The sequence below is a fragment of the Ochotona princeps genome, chromosome 14, assembly GCF_030435755.1.
Source record: "Ochotona princeps isolate mOchPri1 chromosome 14, mOchPri1.hap1, whole genome shotgun sequence".
Lineage (NCBI taxonomy): Eukaryota > Metazoa > Chordata > Mammalia > Lagomorpha > Ochotonidae > Ochotona > Ochotona princeps.
Genome location: NC_080845.1, coordinates 56,808,228 through 56,826,983, shown reverse-complemented (window position 1 = coordinate 56,826,983; position 18,756 = coordinate 56,808,228). Strand labels below are relative to the sequence as shown.

The following is an 18,756-nucleotide window of genomic DNA, read 5'->3' as shown; positions in this document are numbered from 1 at the left end:
AATTAATGTTTTGTTTTGTTTTATTTGAAAGGGAAGGGGAGGGAGGGAAGTGGCAGGAAGGGAGAGATAGCACCTCCATCTGATGGTTTACCACTCGCATGCTTGGCAGTGGTCAGGGCTAGACTGAACTGAAGCCAGGAGCTGGGAATTCTGTTCTGGTCTCCCATGTGGCTGGCAGCATTCTAGCCACTTGGTTACCACTGCCTCCCATGATGAATGTTAGCAGGATGCTGGAATAGTTAGTGGAGCTGGGGCTTGGATCCAGAAGGACACTTCAATCTGTATAGGATTTGGCATTCAAAGTGGCGTCCTTACCACTCTGCAACATATTTGCCCCTTTGGCTTCTGGTAACTTTGGAGCATCTCTTTAGGGGGTAGATTTCACGAGCTGTTTGTAATTAGCATCAACACTCTGGATACCTCTACAGATGGTGCTTGCACGTGGAATTCCTGGACTCCACTCCTGGGAGACTACCTTCCAGCTTGTACTTCTCTTGGTGTTTCCATTTTGGCCAGGAGGAGCATGTGTGTTTTCAGGGCATCCTTGCTTCTGCCATGGGAGAGTTTCCTCTGGGAGTCATTTCTCCTAGTGCACATGATTCTTTTGATGGTTTTCTCTAGCATCTCCCTGTCTGCTCTTAGGATATGACAGTTATGCTTTGGTTCATGTCTGGCATATTTGTAATCTCATGAACACTGAATGTACCTCTGACCTGTCTCCCCATCTGATTCTTTTCTTGGGTGTTAGTGACAGTAAAGTTAGAAATAAACTTGTGACCCTCTCCTAACAAGTAAAGTCCCCCCCCCCTTAATATCTCTGGTACATTGACACCAAACCCCCTGTGAATACCAAAATCCACAGGTGCTTGCATTCTTTATATAAAATCCTGTAGGCTGTGTATAACCTACGTATAACCTCTGGTGTTCTTTAAGTCATCTCTAGATTACTTGTATTATCTAATATAACGTAGATGCTATGTCCATAGCTGTTACAGTGAATTGCTTAGGGAATTTGAGGAAAACATATCTCTACATGTTGACCAGACACCTGCCTTTCTTTCCCCTCGAATATTTTCAATTTTCTGTGGCTTGACTTTTTTTTTTTTTAAAGATTTATTCATTTTATTACAGCCAGATATATACAGAGGAGAGACAGAGAGGAAGATCTTCCGTCCGATGATTCACTCCCCAAGTGAGCTGCAACGGGCCGATGCGCGCCGATCTGATGCCGGGAACCTGGAACCTCTTCCGGGTCTCCCACGCGGGTGCAGTGTCCCAATGCATTGGGCCGTCCTCGACTGCTTTCCCAGGCCACAAGCAGGGAGCTGGATGGGAAGTGGAGCTGCCGGGATTAGAACCGGCGCCCATATGGGATCCCGGGGCCTTCAAGGCGAGGACTCCAGCCGCTAGGCCACGCCGCCGGGCCCATGTGGCTTGACTTTTGCAGATGTACGATCCTTGGTCACAGGAGCTAATGTATATGCATCTTTAGGTGTAATTCGTACGCTCACTGACCTCTTCCATCGTTTATCTTTCTTTTTTTGTCTTTGTGCCTGCTGTTTTTTATTTGCTAGCTTATTGAATTTAATTGACTATTGGGGGGCTTATAAATTAATTATTAATTAAAAATAAAATAAAGCAAATAAAGGAAAAGTAAAGATGAATGGTTTGGTCGCCAATGCTGTTTGGTACCTGCTAAGTGCCACAGGCACTTGTTACAAGCTGGGAGAGTACAACAGTGATCCAGGTAGATGGTAGAACTCTCCCATGTGAGTTGTTTAGAACAATGACAGGCACCATATATTAACTTAACAGGAAGGAGCCAGCAGGCTTATCTAGAAGTCCTGGTGTTGAGTTCTAAAGAAAGTGTTATCGATCCTTCTTGCTGCTAGTGGCATTTAAAAAAAAATCATTTATTTAGCAAGACCTGCTATCTTCCCGTTCGCTCCCCAAAAGCCCACAATGGCAGGGAATGAACCAGGCCAGAACCAGGAGCTGTAAAATCAATGTGGGTGGCAGAAATCCAAGACCTTGAGCCATCTTTAGCTACACTTGAGCAGGGAGCTGGGAGGGGGAGCAAAGCCAGGACTTGATTCTAAGCATTCGTATGTGCGGTGCAGTGTCTTCAGCATGCCAGAGCTCACCCCAATATTAGCGTTTGAGACTTCTGGAATGTAGCATTTATTGTGAAGTGAAGCAGAAGAGAGATCCCATTGTAGTTGCTATCAGAAATTAAAATCTTGGGAAAATGTCTCAAGTGTGATTATTTAAAAATGTTTCATTAAAATGTGATGTGGAAAATCAAGCCTCCTGTTTCTGTCTTGAAATATTTCATGAGGGCAGTGCACTCTGGTGCCTCTATGAAAGTGCCAGGGTCTTTCGAATCAGGGACAACCAAGATCTTGAAGTGGCTCTTGCATTTTGAGGACTGCTTGTTTATATAATAGGGGAAAGTGTTCCTGTGGGATCTTTTGTTTGTTTAAGATTTATTTTGTTTTTATTGGAAGTCAGATATACAGAGAGGAGGAGAGATAGAGAGGAAGATCTTCCGTCCGATGATTCACTCCCCAAGTGAGCGCAACGGCCGGTACTGTGCCAGTCCGAAGCCAGGAGCCAGGAACCTCCTCTGGGTCTTCCATGCAGTACAGGGTTGCAAGGCTTTGGGCCGTCCTCGACTGCTTTGCTAGGTCACAGGCAGGGAGCTGGATGGGAAGTAGGGCTGCCAGGATTAGAACCAGCTTCCATATGGGATCCCGGCATGTGCAAGGCAAGGACTTTAGCCACGAGGCTACCGCAAAAGGCCCTCATGTGAATCTTTTAAAAAGAATTTATCTTTGACGTAGTTTGGTTCTTTCAGAGAGTTTACCTATTTTTATTTTTTTTAAAATCCGTTTTATAAAAAGAAATGCCCCATTCTTTAGCATTCATGTCATCTTCACTTTGTTTTGCTGGGTAGAAGGGACCCAATTTTGTGTGGCTTACTCTTTTTTTGTTTTTGTTATTTAACTGTTAATGCAGAGCCATATTCAAAGATATTTCAAAATTTTGCAAAGAATGAAATTGAAAGATATTTATCTTGGTGTATAAATTTTGAAATTCATATAATCTTTTCATAATATACATTATATATATACTTTTTGAAGATGTCTCACGTTCATATTTAGTGTCTTAATTGGAATTTATTATGTATTATGTCTTAATTTTCTTTTTTAAAAAGAAGAAAATGTATCCTGGCATACTTTTTGTACTGCCTTTACAACTTCAAATGTTGTATTTCCATTTGAACAACTTTTGATCCATCCATCCGTTTAATCCATCCTTAACTTTGTGCAAAGTACTGAGGAATGTAGCATAAAGCAGAAAAATCATGAAACAAATTTATATTCAAGAGATTGTGATCTAAGAACAATTCTGGTACTTAAAGAACCACTAGTACAAGGTAGAATGCAGGAAACTCCATCATGGTAGTTGTAATAGCTATTAAAATTCACAGAAATTCCCATCCAGCTGAGGTTAGTGACACATAGCCCCGAAGGTGACTGGATCTAAAACCCCCAAATCCTACTCTCAGCATTCTCTCTCTCCTTAGATCTCTTCTGCCGCCTCTCCTGTGTGCCGATTTCATGTTTGTTCAGTGTTTCCCTTCCCAGAAGCTCTAGGCTTGTGTCATCCTGCAGCAGTAATTTCAGGCAATTGGACAGATTCTGTCTTCCAGGACTCATTTGTTTAATCTTAGGGAACGTTTTCATTGGTCGAGTTGTATAACAAGCACTTCTTTAAGCCAATCCTTATGACCAAGATGGGGTTCTCTCACTGATGGGTTATTAGTCCACTTCCGTGTTTGAAGGTTGAAGGAGGGGTGGCAGGGGGAGACCATGTGGAGTTTGTGACTTGTAGTTCCTCAAAGAAAAATGTGCTGCTATTAATGAAAAAGACTGAAGGAAGAGGATGCTGGGATTGGGGAAGAGAGAGGAGGGAGAAGGGGAGCAAAGAAGTGGGCAAGAGATGTAGAAAGAGACGTGAGTGTACTACAGGACTTCAGCAGGCGAGAGAAGGGAGTGCCTGTCCCTCCTGGAATGTGAAGGAAGTGGGATTTATCAAACCCTATGATGAGGCCTTCAAATCTGTGGCTGTTAACCCAAGGATGGAACACCTTTGAGAAGTAACAGGTGCATTTCAGAGATACTTCCACCTCTGTGCATTGATAATGCTTTAGAAGAGGAAAACTGAACTGAGTGATAAAAGTGAGGAGAAAAATGAGAGCTAGTAAACCAGTCATTGACCTGGTAACTTGGTCAGTCATGGCTTTGTCTCAGTCTTACTCAGTTTTACTACTCTTGTTTTTGGAAAAACTAAATGATAGATGTGGGGTGGATGTGAAGGGATCACTTTGGACACCTTGGTGAGGCAGGAGGGAAGTTGTTCATTCTATCATCCTTTTGTGTATGTCTCGAGTCACTGGTATTCACTCTGTGCTTTGTTGCAGCTTCATTGCAAATCAGAAAAGGTTAGAAATCATCAATGAGGATGATGTTGAGGCTTACGTGGGACTGAAAAATCTGTGAGTACTCAGGACCTTTATATCTTATCAGATTTTTCTTGTGCTCTGACCTGGGCATTACCTGGGGAGTTCTAATATGCATGTAATTATATGTTTCCATAGGACTATTGTGGATTCCGGTTTAAAATTTGTGGCTTACAAGGCGTTTCTGAAAAACAGCAACCTGCAGCATATGTAAGTACAAGTTGGTCTTTCCACTCCCCAGGACCCAATTTATTCAATATTTTCCTCTTTTGTTTATTTTTCTTCTTCTCCAACTCTAAGCCTCCTTTTTACAAGTTAGTATAGCTGTGATAAGAGCCTAGGAACATTAGCTTCGATTTTCTTTGATTTCTGAATAGCTTCCGAGGGGTACTTAAAACAGCTTGTTTATTTCCTTTCATGAATTTCTGGGCCTTTTCCATCTTGGACAGAGCAATAGGCTAACAGCAAGGAGCCAGATGCAAAAACTATGGCCTTGTACTCAGTCCCTTCTTCTTTCCCTTGGAATCATGACATGCTCCCTGGAAGACATCAATTGGTGGAATTGAAAGAGCTCACTTGGCCTTGGCCTTTTTAGGGAACTAAAAGTTACTAATACCTTTCCGCTATCACACACAGGTCCTCTTTGGACTTGTCATGTTCCACAAATCTGTCTGCTATGCATTGATAATAAGAATGGAGAAAAATCGATTTGGGGAATGCCAAAGGGTCAGGCAAGTATTAACGATAGGAAGCATTTCCCCCAAAGGCATGCTGACATTTAGTTAACTGAAGTCAAATGGAAGTTTGGGAAATGGTGGCTGTTAAGTTGTTTGCTGGTAAATCCTCTCCACAAAGTCCTTCAAGTCAGTAAGGTATCACGTCCCTGGAAAGTTTCTTATTAAGCAGATCACCCAGATAAGTGATGTTTATGCACTTCGGTTTTTTTTAAAGATTTATTTATTTTTATTGGAAAACCAGATATACAGAGAAAAGGAGATACAGAAAGATATACTTTCCGCTGGTTCACTTTCCAAGTGGCTGCAATGGTCAGAGCTGAGCTGATCTGAAGCCAGGAGCCAAGAACTTCTTTCATGTCTCCCATGTGGGTGCAAGGTCCCAATGTTTTGGGCCATCTTCAACTACTTTCCCAGGCCACAGGCAGGGAGCTGGATGGGAAGTGGAGCTGCCAGGATTATAACCAGCACCCATATGGGATCCTGGTGTGTGCAAGGCGAGGACCTCAGGCAATAAGCTATGGTGCCTGTTATGCACTTGTAAGCCGAGGCTGGTGTCCTCCATCTGCTGTGTTTTCCAGCTTCTGCCAGGAGTATGATGCTTCCTTCAGTGGTTCTTTTTCTGCAGACAGAATTTGATATGACAGCAATAGCCTATTGGCAGTTCAAAGTTTGCCTGTAGGATTTTCAACTACATTATCTCCCTTGACTATTTTTCTGCTGATGATAGGGAAGATTTTCTCTATTCCTACTGTATTGATAGAATCAGTCAGAGGAAATTCCAGGACTTACCCAGATCCAAGATGCTAGGTGGCAAAATTATGCTATTAGGCCTACCTTGTCCCCATGTTCTTACAGTAAGACTTCAACAATAAAACTCTGTCACCTGTACAATCAGACTTGGTCCTTCTTGTAACATCTTTCCTCTTCATTGTCTTGGGGCGAACAGGTCCTCAACTGATTTTCACGCCAGTTACAGAAGAAATCATTCTCTTAGAAAGATTGCGTGGATACTGTGTGAAGATTTGTTCATGATATAGAAAATGTTAACTCTGTATGGCTGATACCATGAGTTGATGTTTTATAGGTGCCATGAATGATGAAATCGCTTTCAACATAAAGTTTGAGAAATCAAGTTATGAAACATTCTGTAAAAATATGATGAAACTGCCAGAAACTTTATTACTGCCTTTCACTTAAGTGCTTTTTGGCATCCTGTCTATAATTTTGTCTGTGTAGGCCTTGATAGCATCAACAAGAGAGAAGCTGAGCAGAAGACAAAGGCCAAACACTCTAATGCAATCACTTAAATATAATTAATGACCTTAGTGGTTAAGTTCTGGTATTTTCATTACAGCTGACCTTAGACCCAAATTACTCACAACCACATTTTACTGGATGCCTCATCACGTCACTTCTCTTAATGTTATGATTTGTACAATGGGCTGTAGTTAATTGTAATTTTATTAATAGGTCTATTTATTACTTTCCAATACTCTTACATTTACCTTGTATGCAATTTATATGAATAGCAAAACAACTTTGGGAATGTTTTATGGTGGAACAGGATAGAATTCCCGTGTGCCACAGACAATTTATAGAAAATCAAACACCTGTTATTTTTTCTTTATTTTCAATGTTTATTTTATTTATGTGAAAGGCAAAGTGGTAGAGAGAGAAGGAGAAAGAAAAAATGAGAGGGGAAGTGGGAGGAAAGGAGGGAGGGAGGGAGAGGAAAGGAGGCATGGAGGAAGGAAGTGGGAGTAAGGATGGGAGAAAAAACAGAAAGCATCACCCATTCACTGTATCAGCCCCAAATAGCTACAACAGCCAGGCTGGACCAGGTCAAATCCAGGGATCAAGTGCTTGGGCCATTTTCTGCTGCTTTTCAAAGCGGAGTAAGAAGAAGCTGGAGCTGGGTCAGAAGTAGAGCACCTAGGGTCACGAACAGATGTTCTGATGATCACGTGCCATTATCACAGGTGGCTGCTTCACTGCCTGAGCCATGACTCTGAACCCATGTCCCTGTTTCTCAATGGGGTATCATTTGGCCATAGCGGACTGCATAGTCATACACACCATGTTTAATTTCCTTAAGAGGAAGTTACCAGAAAGCCAATCATTGATCCAGCTGCACAAATGATTGGTATTTGTAGCTGTTGCAAATGGCAAGGCAGAATAGAATTAGGCAAGTGTTCCAGGCAGCTGTGAAGAAGTTGCCAAGTATCAGTAGGTTACATATATTGCCACATCCACAGGAACCCTTCAGAACCCAATTCTGCAATTGCACTGAGTAGCTTGCTTTTGAGAATGGCAGGGCTGAAGGAGAAAATGCAATCAGGGTTGTGCTTTTCTCACTTGGAGTCACAGCCTCTGCTTATGACTGATGGATTTGGAGATTGATGGACTTGTTCTCCCTATTTTCCACATAGAAGTTGCACTCCATCAAATCTCAGCAAGGGAACTGATAAAGAAATGTCTGTTAAAAACTACTTCTCTGTACCCCTGGAATGTCCTGAATGTTGCGCCAACTTTCCCCATCAGTGTGAAAAACGTGCGCACGACCAATCAATTCTGTGTCCTGTTGCAGGGAAGTTCAAACTGAACCTCCCCTCTCCCTTTCAGCATTCCTACCCCTCCATGTTCCTCTTTGCATTCTATGGTGGCTGTTCAAAGCCGCACCCCCCACCTCCATGACTGGCTGCTGAGCGTTCTTGTTGGTGTCTTTGGATCCTGTGCAGCCCGTAAGAACCAAGAGACTGTGAGAAAAGCCAGTATTTGTGTTTTCCAGAGGATTCGTAGAGGTGCTAATTAGCTCCCTTGCAAAGTTCTGTAATGAAACAGTAAGAGGATTGTGGAGTTTTCCCCTCCTCTCTTCCTCCTCTTTGGCTTTTGGCTCCAATAAGAAGTATGGTTCATAAAATGCATCTTGTTCCTTGGCCGGTAACCGGCTCTGTGCTGTGCTGCTGGCAGCGTGACAAGGGCAGCTGCTCCTGGGGCCGGTCCTTCGCAGCTGACAGGGAGTGCTTGGCAAGCAGTGCCCTCCTGCATGGTGGCCCCTCCTCTTCTTTCTTGGGAGGAGGAATAAGCTGTTTTTCTTCTATTTTCCTAGAAGGGTGGGAGTTTCTGATAAAGAGAAAAAGCACTTGTGTCTTAAGAAAGATTGACTTTGCGATGTGTTATACTGGAGTGAAACTCATTCTGTAATCCCATTCCAGACAGAAAGATTTGTGTGTACGGTTCTTACAACTCCTTGGTGGGTTACTTTCTTTTTTTCTCCCTGTGGGTGGACACGTTGCACTCCAGAAGAAGTGACAGAAACAAAAATGGAAGGAAGGAGGGTACCTGGTGTAGGTGGAAGTTTGGATCAGTGGGAATTTCAATATGAATTAGTTGGGAGTACCACTGGCTGTGGCTCATACTGTCACTGCTGGGTCTGAACCTTGCTTTGAAGGGTCAGGCTCAGGCTCCAGGACACTTTAAACCATCTTTTCATTGGCTGCACACCACAGTGCGGCCTCCAACAGAGGGACAAGTATTACTGTTACCTTCAACCTCAGTGACTCCGAGCCCCTTTGTTTCCTGAGCAGGAAACAAACATGGAAGGTTTGTTGGCTTCCTCTGGTTTATGGAAGGCCTAGCTGTTTTTATGAAAATGAGTGTTTGTTTTGCATCTGTGTTATTTCTGAAACACAGTTCTGGAGGCCCAACTGTTGGAACCACTGTAAAGAAATTCAAGCAGCAAGCACACTCAGAATGAAATCAGTTTCATTCCAAGGCTATAGATGGCTGTGCTTGAATAAATCTAGATGTTTGGAACAGGCTAGGGTGGACATTCATGATTCTTAATCACAGGTATGTCCATTTTTTAAATTGCCTGATTGGTGCAGATCTTATGATGATATGTTGAGAGACTAGTTTAAGATAAAACCTGATATATTCCTTACAATCTGATGTTGCTCTCATCTGGTCATATATAATCAATCATGGATTTGCTTGCTATTAAGTCATTGTTCAATTCAGTTAATAATTACAGTTTTGTATGCCATGTAACCTCAAAACATTCATGAGGCTATTTAAAGTGTTTTTATTCCCTAGTGAGTTTGTATTTTTGGATTGTAATTGATTTTACATATCTTTCTCTTTGTTGTTCAAATGGTCAGGATCTCTAGGAAGTACATAACTTGGCTTGTAATCAGCATATGAAAAACTAATTTTTAAATAAGGGAGAGATTAAAAATATACAACATGAGGGGCCTGTGTTATAGCACAATGGATTAAGCCTTGGCATGCGATGCTGGCATCCCAATTTGGAGTAGCACTTCCTGTTTCAGCTTCTTCGCTTCTAATCTAGCTCCCTGTTAATGCACCTGAGATGAATGTCCAAATACCTGAGCCTCTGTCATCCATGTGGGAGACCTGGGATCCCTGGCTCCTTATTTACGCTTGGCTCAGCCTTATGTATTGAGGGCATCGGAGGAAGAATCAGTGAATTGACACTCTCCTTCCCTCTGCCTCTCTCTCCCTCTATGTCTTTCAACTGAATAAAACAAGTCTTAGACAATATGGATTGTTCCCATTAGCAAGAATAGTCAGTAAATCTGAAGAAAGTTAAACTGTTAATCTGGGAGGAATAAAGAAACGATGAAGTTTAAGGGAGGCAAAGTCAATGAACATTGTATCTCATAAAGAAAATCTCCATGACTTTGCTCCCAAGATGCAACATTCTGAATTCACACTTGTTTTTATTTCTTCCAGAAATTTTACCCGAAATAAGCTGACAAGTTTATCTAGAAAACATTTCCGTCACCTTGACTTAGCTGAGCTGTAAGTAATGACTTTCTGTTGTACTTGGGGAAAATGTTTCAAAGATTATGGTAATTATTTTTTGCTGTTTGAATGAGTGATCTGTGCTTACATCAAAATTCTTGAAAAATGATTCTTCAAACTGACCTCTTCCTTTTTTTCCCCTCATGAAAACATATTTTCATATGCTGGAAAAATAGAAAGCTCAGTAGATAACATTTATGAAGAGTTTTACTGCTTTTACTAAAAAAAAAACCACTTTTATTCTGATAAAGAGAAAAAGGAAAAAAGGAGGATTCCAAGTCAAAATGACTATGTCAATCTTAGCGTCTGTTTGACTCCTGTTATATGCAAGCCCGAAAGTAAAGCAAGGCCATTCAAGGAGAAAAAGAGTAGTGAACAGAACTTCTCCGCCTTGTCCGTCAGCCTCAGCAGCAGGGGGAGGCGCTGAACACTGGAGGAGAGGAGGCCCTTCCAACCAACCCATTTTGTGTTCCGTGTCTGCTACTCCATTCAGTGTTTATCCTTATGTCCTAATTTCCTCTGCTGTAACATGATAAGGAAAACATTGAAATGTGTTGATGACTAACAGCCTGCATTTCCAGTGTGCTCAGTTCTTGGTGTTATCACCATGAAGTGATGATAAACTGCTCTCTCTCTTTTGAGGAAAGGATCCAAAGAATTCTGAAAATAGATGCTTTGTGTGGCACATGTGGACTCAGGAAGGACTGGGTCCTTGAAGATTGGACCATGGCTTAAATTGGATGTTCCCTGGATTGTGGAGTCCTTTGATGAAAGTCCTTTCCTATAGATGAAGCAATCATGTAGATTTCTTAGAGTTTCTAGTAGAGAGGCAACAGAAAGTAATAGGTAGTAATGGAGTTATAAATTCTTCGCAGTTGGCAATTACTTGGAATAAATTGAACGTGAAAGTTGAAGTCCTAGTGTTGCCTCCTTCAAAACTTTTTAAAATTGATGCATAATTGTACACCCTTATGGAGTGTAGTGTGATGTTTTCATGCACATATGCAATGTGTAATGCTTAAGTCAAAGTCATGGGCATATATATCATCTAAATAGTCATCATTCCTTTGTGCTGGGAGCGTTCAATATCCCTTCTTACAGCTAGTTTGAAATACATGATGATTTATTATTGCTGACAGTCACATTGCTGTGCTGTGAATGCAGGACTTATTCCTTATGTCTAGACTTATTTTGATTCTCATTCAACAAATTCCCTTATCCTACCCTGTACTCTTGCCGGGCCCTGGTCAACACTCTAGTGTTTTCTACTTGTATGAAATTAATTTACTTAACTTTCACATATGATTGAGAACAAGTGGTATTTGCCTCTTCACTGATGTTTCTATCATAAGAATAGGTTTGGCGTTAAATGAAATGGAGTAAGATGCTCAATAAAACATTCGGGGCATCTCCACGTAAAATTTTTAGGATGGATTTAAAGATTAAATTTTTGCTTCCAGATTTCTATCTCAATATTATACATGCAGTATAATTCAGCAGCTTATTCTCTACATGATCAAACTGACATGATGGTAAACCATGGCAGTTCTGAAATTCTGTGCTGTAGGAGAGTTTAGAAAACTAATTAAGCAAGGTGTAATATGCTGTGGTGGTTGTTGAAAGGGGTTTGCACAGTGATCTAGAGAAGAGGCCACTGCCTGCTGATGTTTTGTAGTTTGTTTTCTTTTTTTTTTTTCTGTAAGAGTTATTTTATTTTACTTGGGAAATCAGAGTTGCAGAGAGACAGAGAAAGACAGAGCTGGTTTGCTGTCCAAATAGTTGCAACAACCACAGCTGGTCTGAAGGCAAAAGTCAGGAGCTTCTTCCAGGTCTCTCATGTGGGTACAAGGGACCAAGGACTTGGACCATCCTATGCTGCCTTCCCAGCCCATAAACGGGGAGCTGAATTGGACCTGGAGCAGTCAGGACACAAACTGGTGCTCATTTGGGGTGCCAGTACTGACAAGTGGAGGATTACCTTGTAACAGTGACCATGCCAACTTCAGTTTTGTGTGTGGTCTTACAAATGTGTTGATATAGAAACATCTTTTTGCTTCTTTATCCCTTCTGCTGCTTTAATTACACTCTCATTTTTAAAAAGACCCTGTAGGTTTTCATGCATGCAGAACTTCAGGCAACTTCTTGGGTTGGTGGAGTTTGGGCTGACTGTGGGTATTTTCCACATTGTATTCTATCTCTCACAGCATCCAATTCTGTTTTGGTATTGGCGGGATACTTGGAAACAATCAAGCAGACACAAATGAAACGAGTACCATGACCACAGTTTCCCCAAAGCAACTCTCAGAAAATTCTCCAGGGATCCCTGAGATTCTTAGAACCCGACCAGAAAACCACAGGAGTAAATGATGGTGCAAAGCCCAGGTCTTGCACTCATAGAAATCTTAAGTATTGTGGTTAATGCCAGGCAGAGTCTATGGAACGATTGTAAATGGCCTCATTTAAAGGCTCATTACCATAAATGGAATTCATCTTAAATAAGCCACTGAGTATTATAAATAAGCATTTAAAGATTTTTTTTCCTTGTGGTTTTTATTTTCCTCTTGACTGCTTCTTTTTTCACCCATGGCAGGCCACAGGAGTGCAGGCAGCGTGACTAGGGCTGAAGAGTGGTGGCTTTTCCTTTACAGATCTTCCCACTAGGGATTTAGGGCTCCAGTAGGAGATGAGCAGCCTTGCTCTCTGAGCTTGCTCTGTGTGTGTGTGTGTGTGTGTGTGTGTGTGTGTGTGCGCGCGTGCACTTGTGACTGAAGGACGCTTCAGGTTCTGTCACTTTCTTTTCACATTTCTTGCATCCCTGAAACTCCTCAAGGTTAATGCAAAAGGCAAGGAGGGTCTGCCTCTGGACACTCACCCCGTCAGTCTTAGCTTGGTACTTATAGTCTCATTTTATTGATTTGTGTATTTATATGTACATTTATTGATGGGGTGCCAGGTGGCATTTTAATATTTAAAAACATACTTTGGAAAGTTTGTGCAAGTTGGAATTAAAGCACATTGATTTAGGGACCAAAGAATTTTGAAGTCCATACGTACAAAAGGCCTTCAGAAAGTTCATGTAAGATGTGATGTGTGTCATGAGAAAACTGCATGGATTTCAGAATAGTTTTGCCCCCAAATAAACTTGCCTGTTAGTTCCGTTTTCCACCTCTGTTTGGAAGTACTCTCACGTATGTGTTTTGCTATGATAAACAGGAATTAGCATATGCAGCACTTCATACATTAATCATTTGTCTGTGGCGCGAGCATTCAGTAATCTCTCTTCTTGCTGTTTTGAGAAAGTCTCATGATGAATTGAAATGAAGTTGTTCTAAACGGAGGTTAGAGTCTATTAAATGCTTGAGTCTCCATGTCTGAAATAAGCAAGCTAGTGCTCATGGAAACTTATTGCTGACATCTTCATGTAATATCTTTTTAGTAGCTATAATGATAACCATGATAAATTTGCTATGACACTTCTGTTTGCTGTAAGTCATGGAACACATGCAATACCTATAGATCATGGCTACTTTCCTGCAGATCTTATTTCTCCCACATTTCTGTAACATTTTACATCACCCTTTTTTTTTAACTTCTAAAAGGTGGCTGCACAGAACAGGAGCTCAGTAAGTAATAGATAAATGAATGACTAATGCGCACTGCCAGGCTGTGAACTGGAGTATGACTTGCCAAAGTTGCAGACCAGGGAGAATGTATGGGGTTGCAGTAGTTCCTTAACATAGGGTGGCTCGGACTACAGCTGAGTCTGATCGGTCTTCACTTTTGTTCTGTGTAGGATCCTGGTGGGCAATCCGTTTACGTGCTCCTGTGACATTGTGTGGATCAAGACTCTCCAAGAGGCCAAATCCAGTCCAGACACTCAGGATTTGTACTGCCTGAATGAAAGCAGCAAGAATATTCCCCTGGCAAACCTGCAGATACCCAATTGTGGTAATTTATGTTTAAATCAATGAATTCTAGTTGCTATGAATTGTTTGAATTGCATTGGGGCGGTGGCGAGTCTGGGAGGATGACTGCTACCCAGGTTTTGTGTAGTATGCTGCTCGTGTCTCCAGAGGCGCAGACCACATCTGTGTGCAGTGAGCAAAAATCGGCTGGGAACAACTTTGTTGTGTGTTTTTGCAAGTAGAAGAGTCAGCCCGAATGGATGACTTTAAAATGTATGCAGGAAAATTGCACTACTTATTCTTTGGTTTGTTTATTTGTTTACCCATTCACCCATCCATTCATCTACCTATCCATCTATCATTCATTTATCCACCGCACATCCTCACACCCATCCCAAAACCACCTGCTGAGAATGTGAAATTTCACTAGCTATTAATACAAGATGTCTTCAAAAAGTTCACTGGGAACTGGAAACCTTTGTGTGGAAAAACTGCAAAAATTCCCAACATCTTTTTTTTTTTTGCTGGAAAATAAATTTACCTTTTTAAAAAGATTTATTTATTTTTTATTGGAAAAGCAGATTTACAGAGAGGAGAAATGGGAAGATCTTCCGTCTGCTGATTCACTCCCCAAATGGCTGCAATGACTGGGGCTGAGCCAATCTGAAGCCAGGAGCCAGAAGCCTCTTTCAGGTCTCTGATATGGGTCCTGGGTCCCAAGGCTTTGGGCCATTCCCTGCTATTTTCTCAGGCCACAAGAAGGGAGTTGGAGCAGCTGGAACAGGAACTGGTGCCTGTATAAAATGCCTGTGCTAAAAGGGGGAAGATTAGCTAAATTGAATCATCATGCCAGGCCTAATAAATTTACTTTTAATTCCACTTTTCCATGAACTTTTCGAAGCCCTCATGCACTTGGTTGTTGTCTGGTTATGCAGTGCATGGGGGTCATGGAGAGAAGGTGTCCTGGTGGCACTAGTGCTTGCAGTTCGATCTAGTACATTCATGTAGACTGGTCTAGTACATTCATGTAGACTGCCTAATGTCTATCTCCTGATGAAGGTCTCCTACATCTTCCCTTGAACTGTGTTTTTCTTCGTGTCTGTGTTTATGACCCCTGCATGACTGCTGTCCTACACTTCTATGGTCTGCATTTTCATCGGAAGACTTACAAAAGGCACAGGATTGGCAGAATTGCACTTTTGTGCAAGTGCCACAGCAGTACCAGTGTGGTTCGTTCTACCTCTTTCCCTGTGACATGCCTCCACAATTCCCACGGTGTGGTACTTCCATGTGGCCATTGCAGTCATTTAGCAATCGGGAAGGAAGTCCACGATTCGCCTGTGCTGCGTCTGATGCCTTTGTGGCTGGTGACACTGCATGGAGCCGTAGAGCCGTTGATTCTTGACCACATGGGACTTGGTTATTAAGCATAACTGATGGGCTGTTTGTTTTCAGAAGGTCCTACTGTTTGAGGTTTGCTCCTGTCTTAATGGGAAGTAATGAAAGTCAAAAGGAATGCTTGTTCCTCACCCCCACAGGTCCTTAGAGGATAGCACTTAACCTTCCCATAGGGATTTCATGACACCCAGGGCTGTGTCTTCTCCTCACTGCCCTCCGTTTCCTTTGTTAGTGAACACTTTAACAAAGCTCCCCCTCAGCTCTTAATATAGCACTTTTCCCGATTGGTAAGAGCATAATTGATCTCTGTTGTGGTACCAATGTGCACCGTGGAGAGATATTGCCTAGAGGGACAAGAAAATCACTGTGGAGTCAGCTGGCCTTTTGGCTGGCTCCCCTGTCCCCACAGCTATTCTGGCCACATTGGCTCAACAACCATGGAGAGGCCAAGAGAGAAGGCAGCTGATGCCTGCTCTGGTTTCACACATGCGGTCTTTATGGATGTCTTCTTTGCCCTTGCCGGAAACCATTTCTGGGCTTTTCAGTTTTAATCTTTGACACTACTGTTTGGACAGCCTTCTGCCGACGTACCCCAGCCTGTGTGATGTTGATAGGCCTTGTGATTGGGTAGGTAGGGGAGGCTTAGGGAGTGAACTGGTCCTCTCCTTTCCTACTCATTGTGTTAGTGTTTGATGATTTTTAACTTCTGTTGCTTCGAAATCAGCCATTGTCTTGCGAGGATGAGCGTGATGTTTTGGGGGCTGAGGGCATAGATTTGATTGATCATCAGGACGGAACAGTTACATTCATGGTAACACTCAGGCCTCATTTCAGTGTCACATGCTTTTCAATGAGCCACATTATAAAAGAATGTGCCAGGTAAATTGACAAGGAGTATTTTCAATCACTGTTTATGTGTTCAACTTTTTTCTTTCTTTCTTTTTATTCTTTGTATTTTTACTTATTTTCAGTTGCTCAAATAATATGAATTTTATGGTGAAAATATTTTTCTTTATGCATTAAGCTTGTCTTTCTCTTGCTCTTGACCTTTCCATACCACTTGGCATGGGTCTATGGTTTTTAAGCAATGCGTGTACTTCAGCAGGATAAATTTTAATGACTTTAAATATTCCATTTTGGTGGGCATTTAGCTGATTGTTCCTCACCCCCACAGGTCCTTAGAGGATAGCACTTAACCTTCCCATAGGGATTTCATCACACCCAGGGCTGTGTCTTCTCTTTTTCGTCACTACCAAGATGTTTATACAAGGTGTTTATTCATGCTCTTTCTCCTTATGTTCTTTAGATTCTTTAGATTACCAGGTACAAAGCACAAATTTTCAGTTTGTGTATTTGCACATATATTTCTTTTAAGATTTATTTATTTTTATTGGGAAGTCATATTTTACAGAGAAAAGGAGACACACCACACAGAGAAATATCTTCCATCTACTGGTTCACTCCCCAAGTGTTTGCAACTGCCAGAGCTGCTCTGATCCAAAGCCAGGAGCCAGGAGCTTCTTCATGGTATCCCATGTGGGTACAAAGCCCTGGGCCATCCTCTGCTGCTTTCCCAGCCTACAAGCAGGGAGCTGGATGGGAAGTGGAGTGGCTGGGACAAGAACTGGTGTCAATAAGGGATCCCAGCACAATACAAAGTGAGGGTGTTAGCTACTAGGCTATGGTGCTGAGCCTGAACCTATTTTTTTTTTTTTAGTGGGGATATCACCTGCAGCCACTTTTGGAGTGTGACCATTGATATTAGCAAACTAAATAGCTTTTATGTTTCCAAAACTGCTGTTATTGTTTTTAATTTGTATTTTTCTATTTACTACTGATTATCTTGCATAGAACGTTTGTGCCTTAGTGAATTGCCTATTTATACTATTTGCTTATTTTCTATAGGCTTTTTTCTTTTCATTGATAGCGTTCACTGCTTCTTATTTTTGAAAGTTATCCCTTTATTTCTTCTTTTGGAAAACATACAAAGCAGAAATATTTACTGCACATATTTAAACACATATTTCTATAGGTGTCTAGAGATAACCCCTAACAAGACAGGGAAAGGTGGTTTCCCTTCCCTTCCCTTCCTTTCGCTTCCCTCCCCTCCCCTCCCCTCCCCTCCCCTCCCCTCCCCTCCCCTCCCCTCCCTTTCCCAACCCTTCTCTTTCCTTCCCTTCCTTTCCCTAAGACTGCTTCCATTTGGAGTTTTATTTTGTTCAGATAGTTGCTTGACCTTTTTGAAGATTTCCTATTTCTTTTTGTGCCATTGTTTTTTATGTCATAAAACCTCACCTTGGGTTGAGCATTCTTTCTGCAAGAGAGTATTTTCTATTATTTTCTTTAAATAAATAAAAATAAATAAATTAAATCCATGCTTTTGCCTGATGGACAACTGGCTCCATTTTTTTCCTCTTCGGTGGGATTTGCTGAGTTAGAAGTCCCAGGATTTGTGGCTGTCGGGCTACTGTGTATTTCGCTTAGGTGAGGTGTGAGGTCAGTCTGCTGCTTGTGTCTTGCTAGGCAACCTTTGCTTTCCTTTCTCCACTAGGAACCTTGAGGATTTTCTCCTTATCCTTGGTTTTCCCTAAATGTCACCACCATGTAACATGTTAGAGATTGGGTTTGTTTTCAGTTGTGTTTGATGTGAGAGGTACCATTGCAGTATGTGGCTTTGTGTCTTCAGGTCTGCGCAAACGTTCTTTTATTTGCTCTGTGTCTTCCTGCCATTTACCCTCCCATTCAGGAATGCTCATGAGGTAAACACTTAAACTTCTGGCTCCACTGTCCATCCATCTTCGCCTTCCTTTAATATTTTCTCTGTGCTGTATCAAGGGAGAATTGGTTTATACTCATTTTGTTTATCAGCAATTTCTTCAACTACTAAATTTTTAATTTTTTTTACCCTTTAGCAATTCATTTTTTTAGAAACATGTACTTTTAAAAACTCATTTGAAAGGCAGTTCAAAGCCAGGAGCCAGAAGCTCCATCTGAGTTGCCCACATGAATATCAGAAGCCCAATTACTGGAGTCATTCTTAGGCCTTCTCAGGAACATTAGCAGGAAGCAGGATCAGAAACAAAGCAGCCAGGATTGAAATCAGTGCAGTTGTCGCGGGCAGCAGTTCAACCCACTGCTTTACAGCACTGTCCTCTAGTGATTCCAGTTTGATGGCTGAGCTCAGGTCTTTCTCATACTGGGCTTCACTTCATATTTGTGGGGTCACCAGTGCTGAACTTTTTGCCTGTAGTTTACACCCATTGTCTGCACTTGGAAGGTGTTAGTCCGTTATTCATTGCCATAATAAAATACCTGAGGCTTAGTGTGTACACACACACACATTCACGTGCACGCACACACACAC

At 41.8% G+C, this 18,756-nt stretch overlaps 1 protein-coding gene across 2 annotated transcripts in view; it reads left to right on the top strand.

The window, feature by feature from the left end:
* NTRK2 (neurotrophic receptor tyrosine kinase 2) overlaps positions 1-18,756 on the top strand; it is a 351,452-nt gene that overhangs the window by 29,388 nt on the left and 303,308 nt on the right. For both annotated transcript variants that reach the window (XM_058672627.1, XM_058672628.1), the window contains exons 3-6: positions 4,487-4,561; positions 4,664-4,735; positions 10,018-10,086; positions 13,883-14,037. In XM_058672627.1, the coding sequence (XP_058528610.1) occupies positions 4,487-4,561; positions 4,664-4,735; positions 10,018-10,086; positions 13,883-14,037 (371 nt within the window). The remainder of the gene's footprint in view (positions 1-4,486; positions 4,562-4,663; positions 4,736-10,017; positions 10,087-13,882; positions 14,038-18,756) is intronic.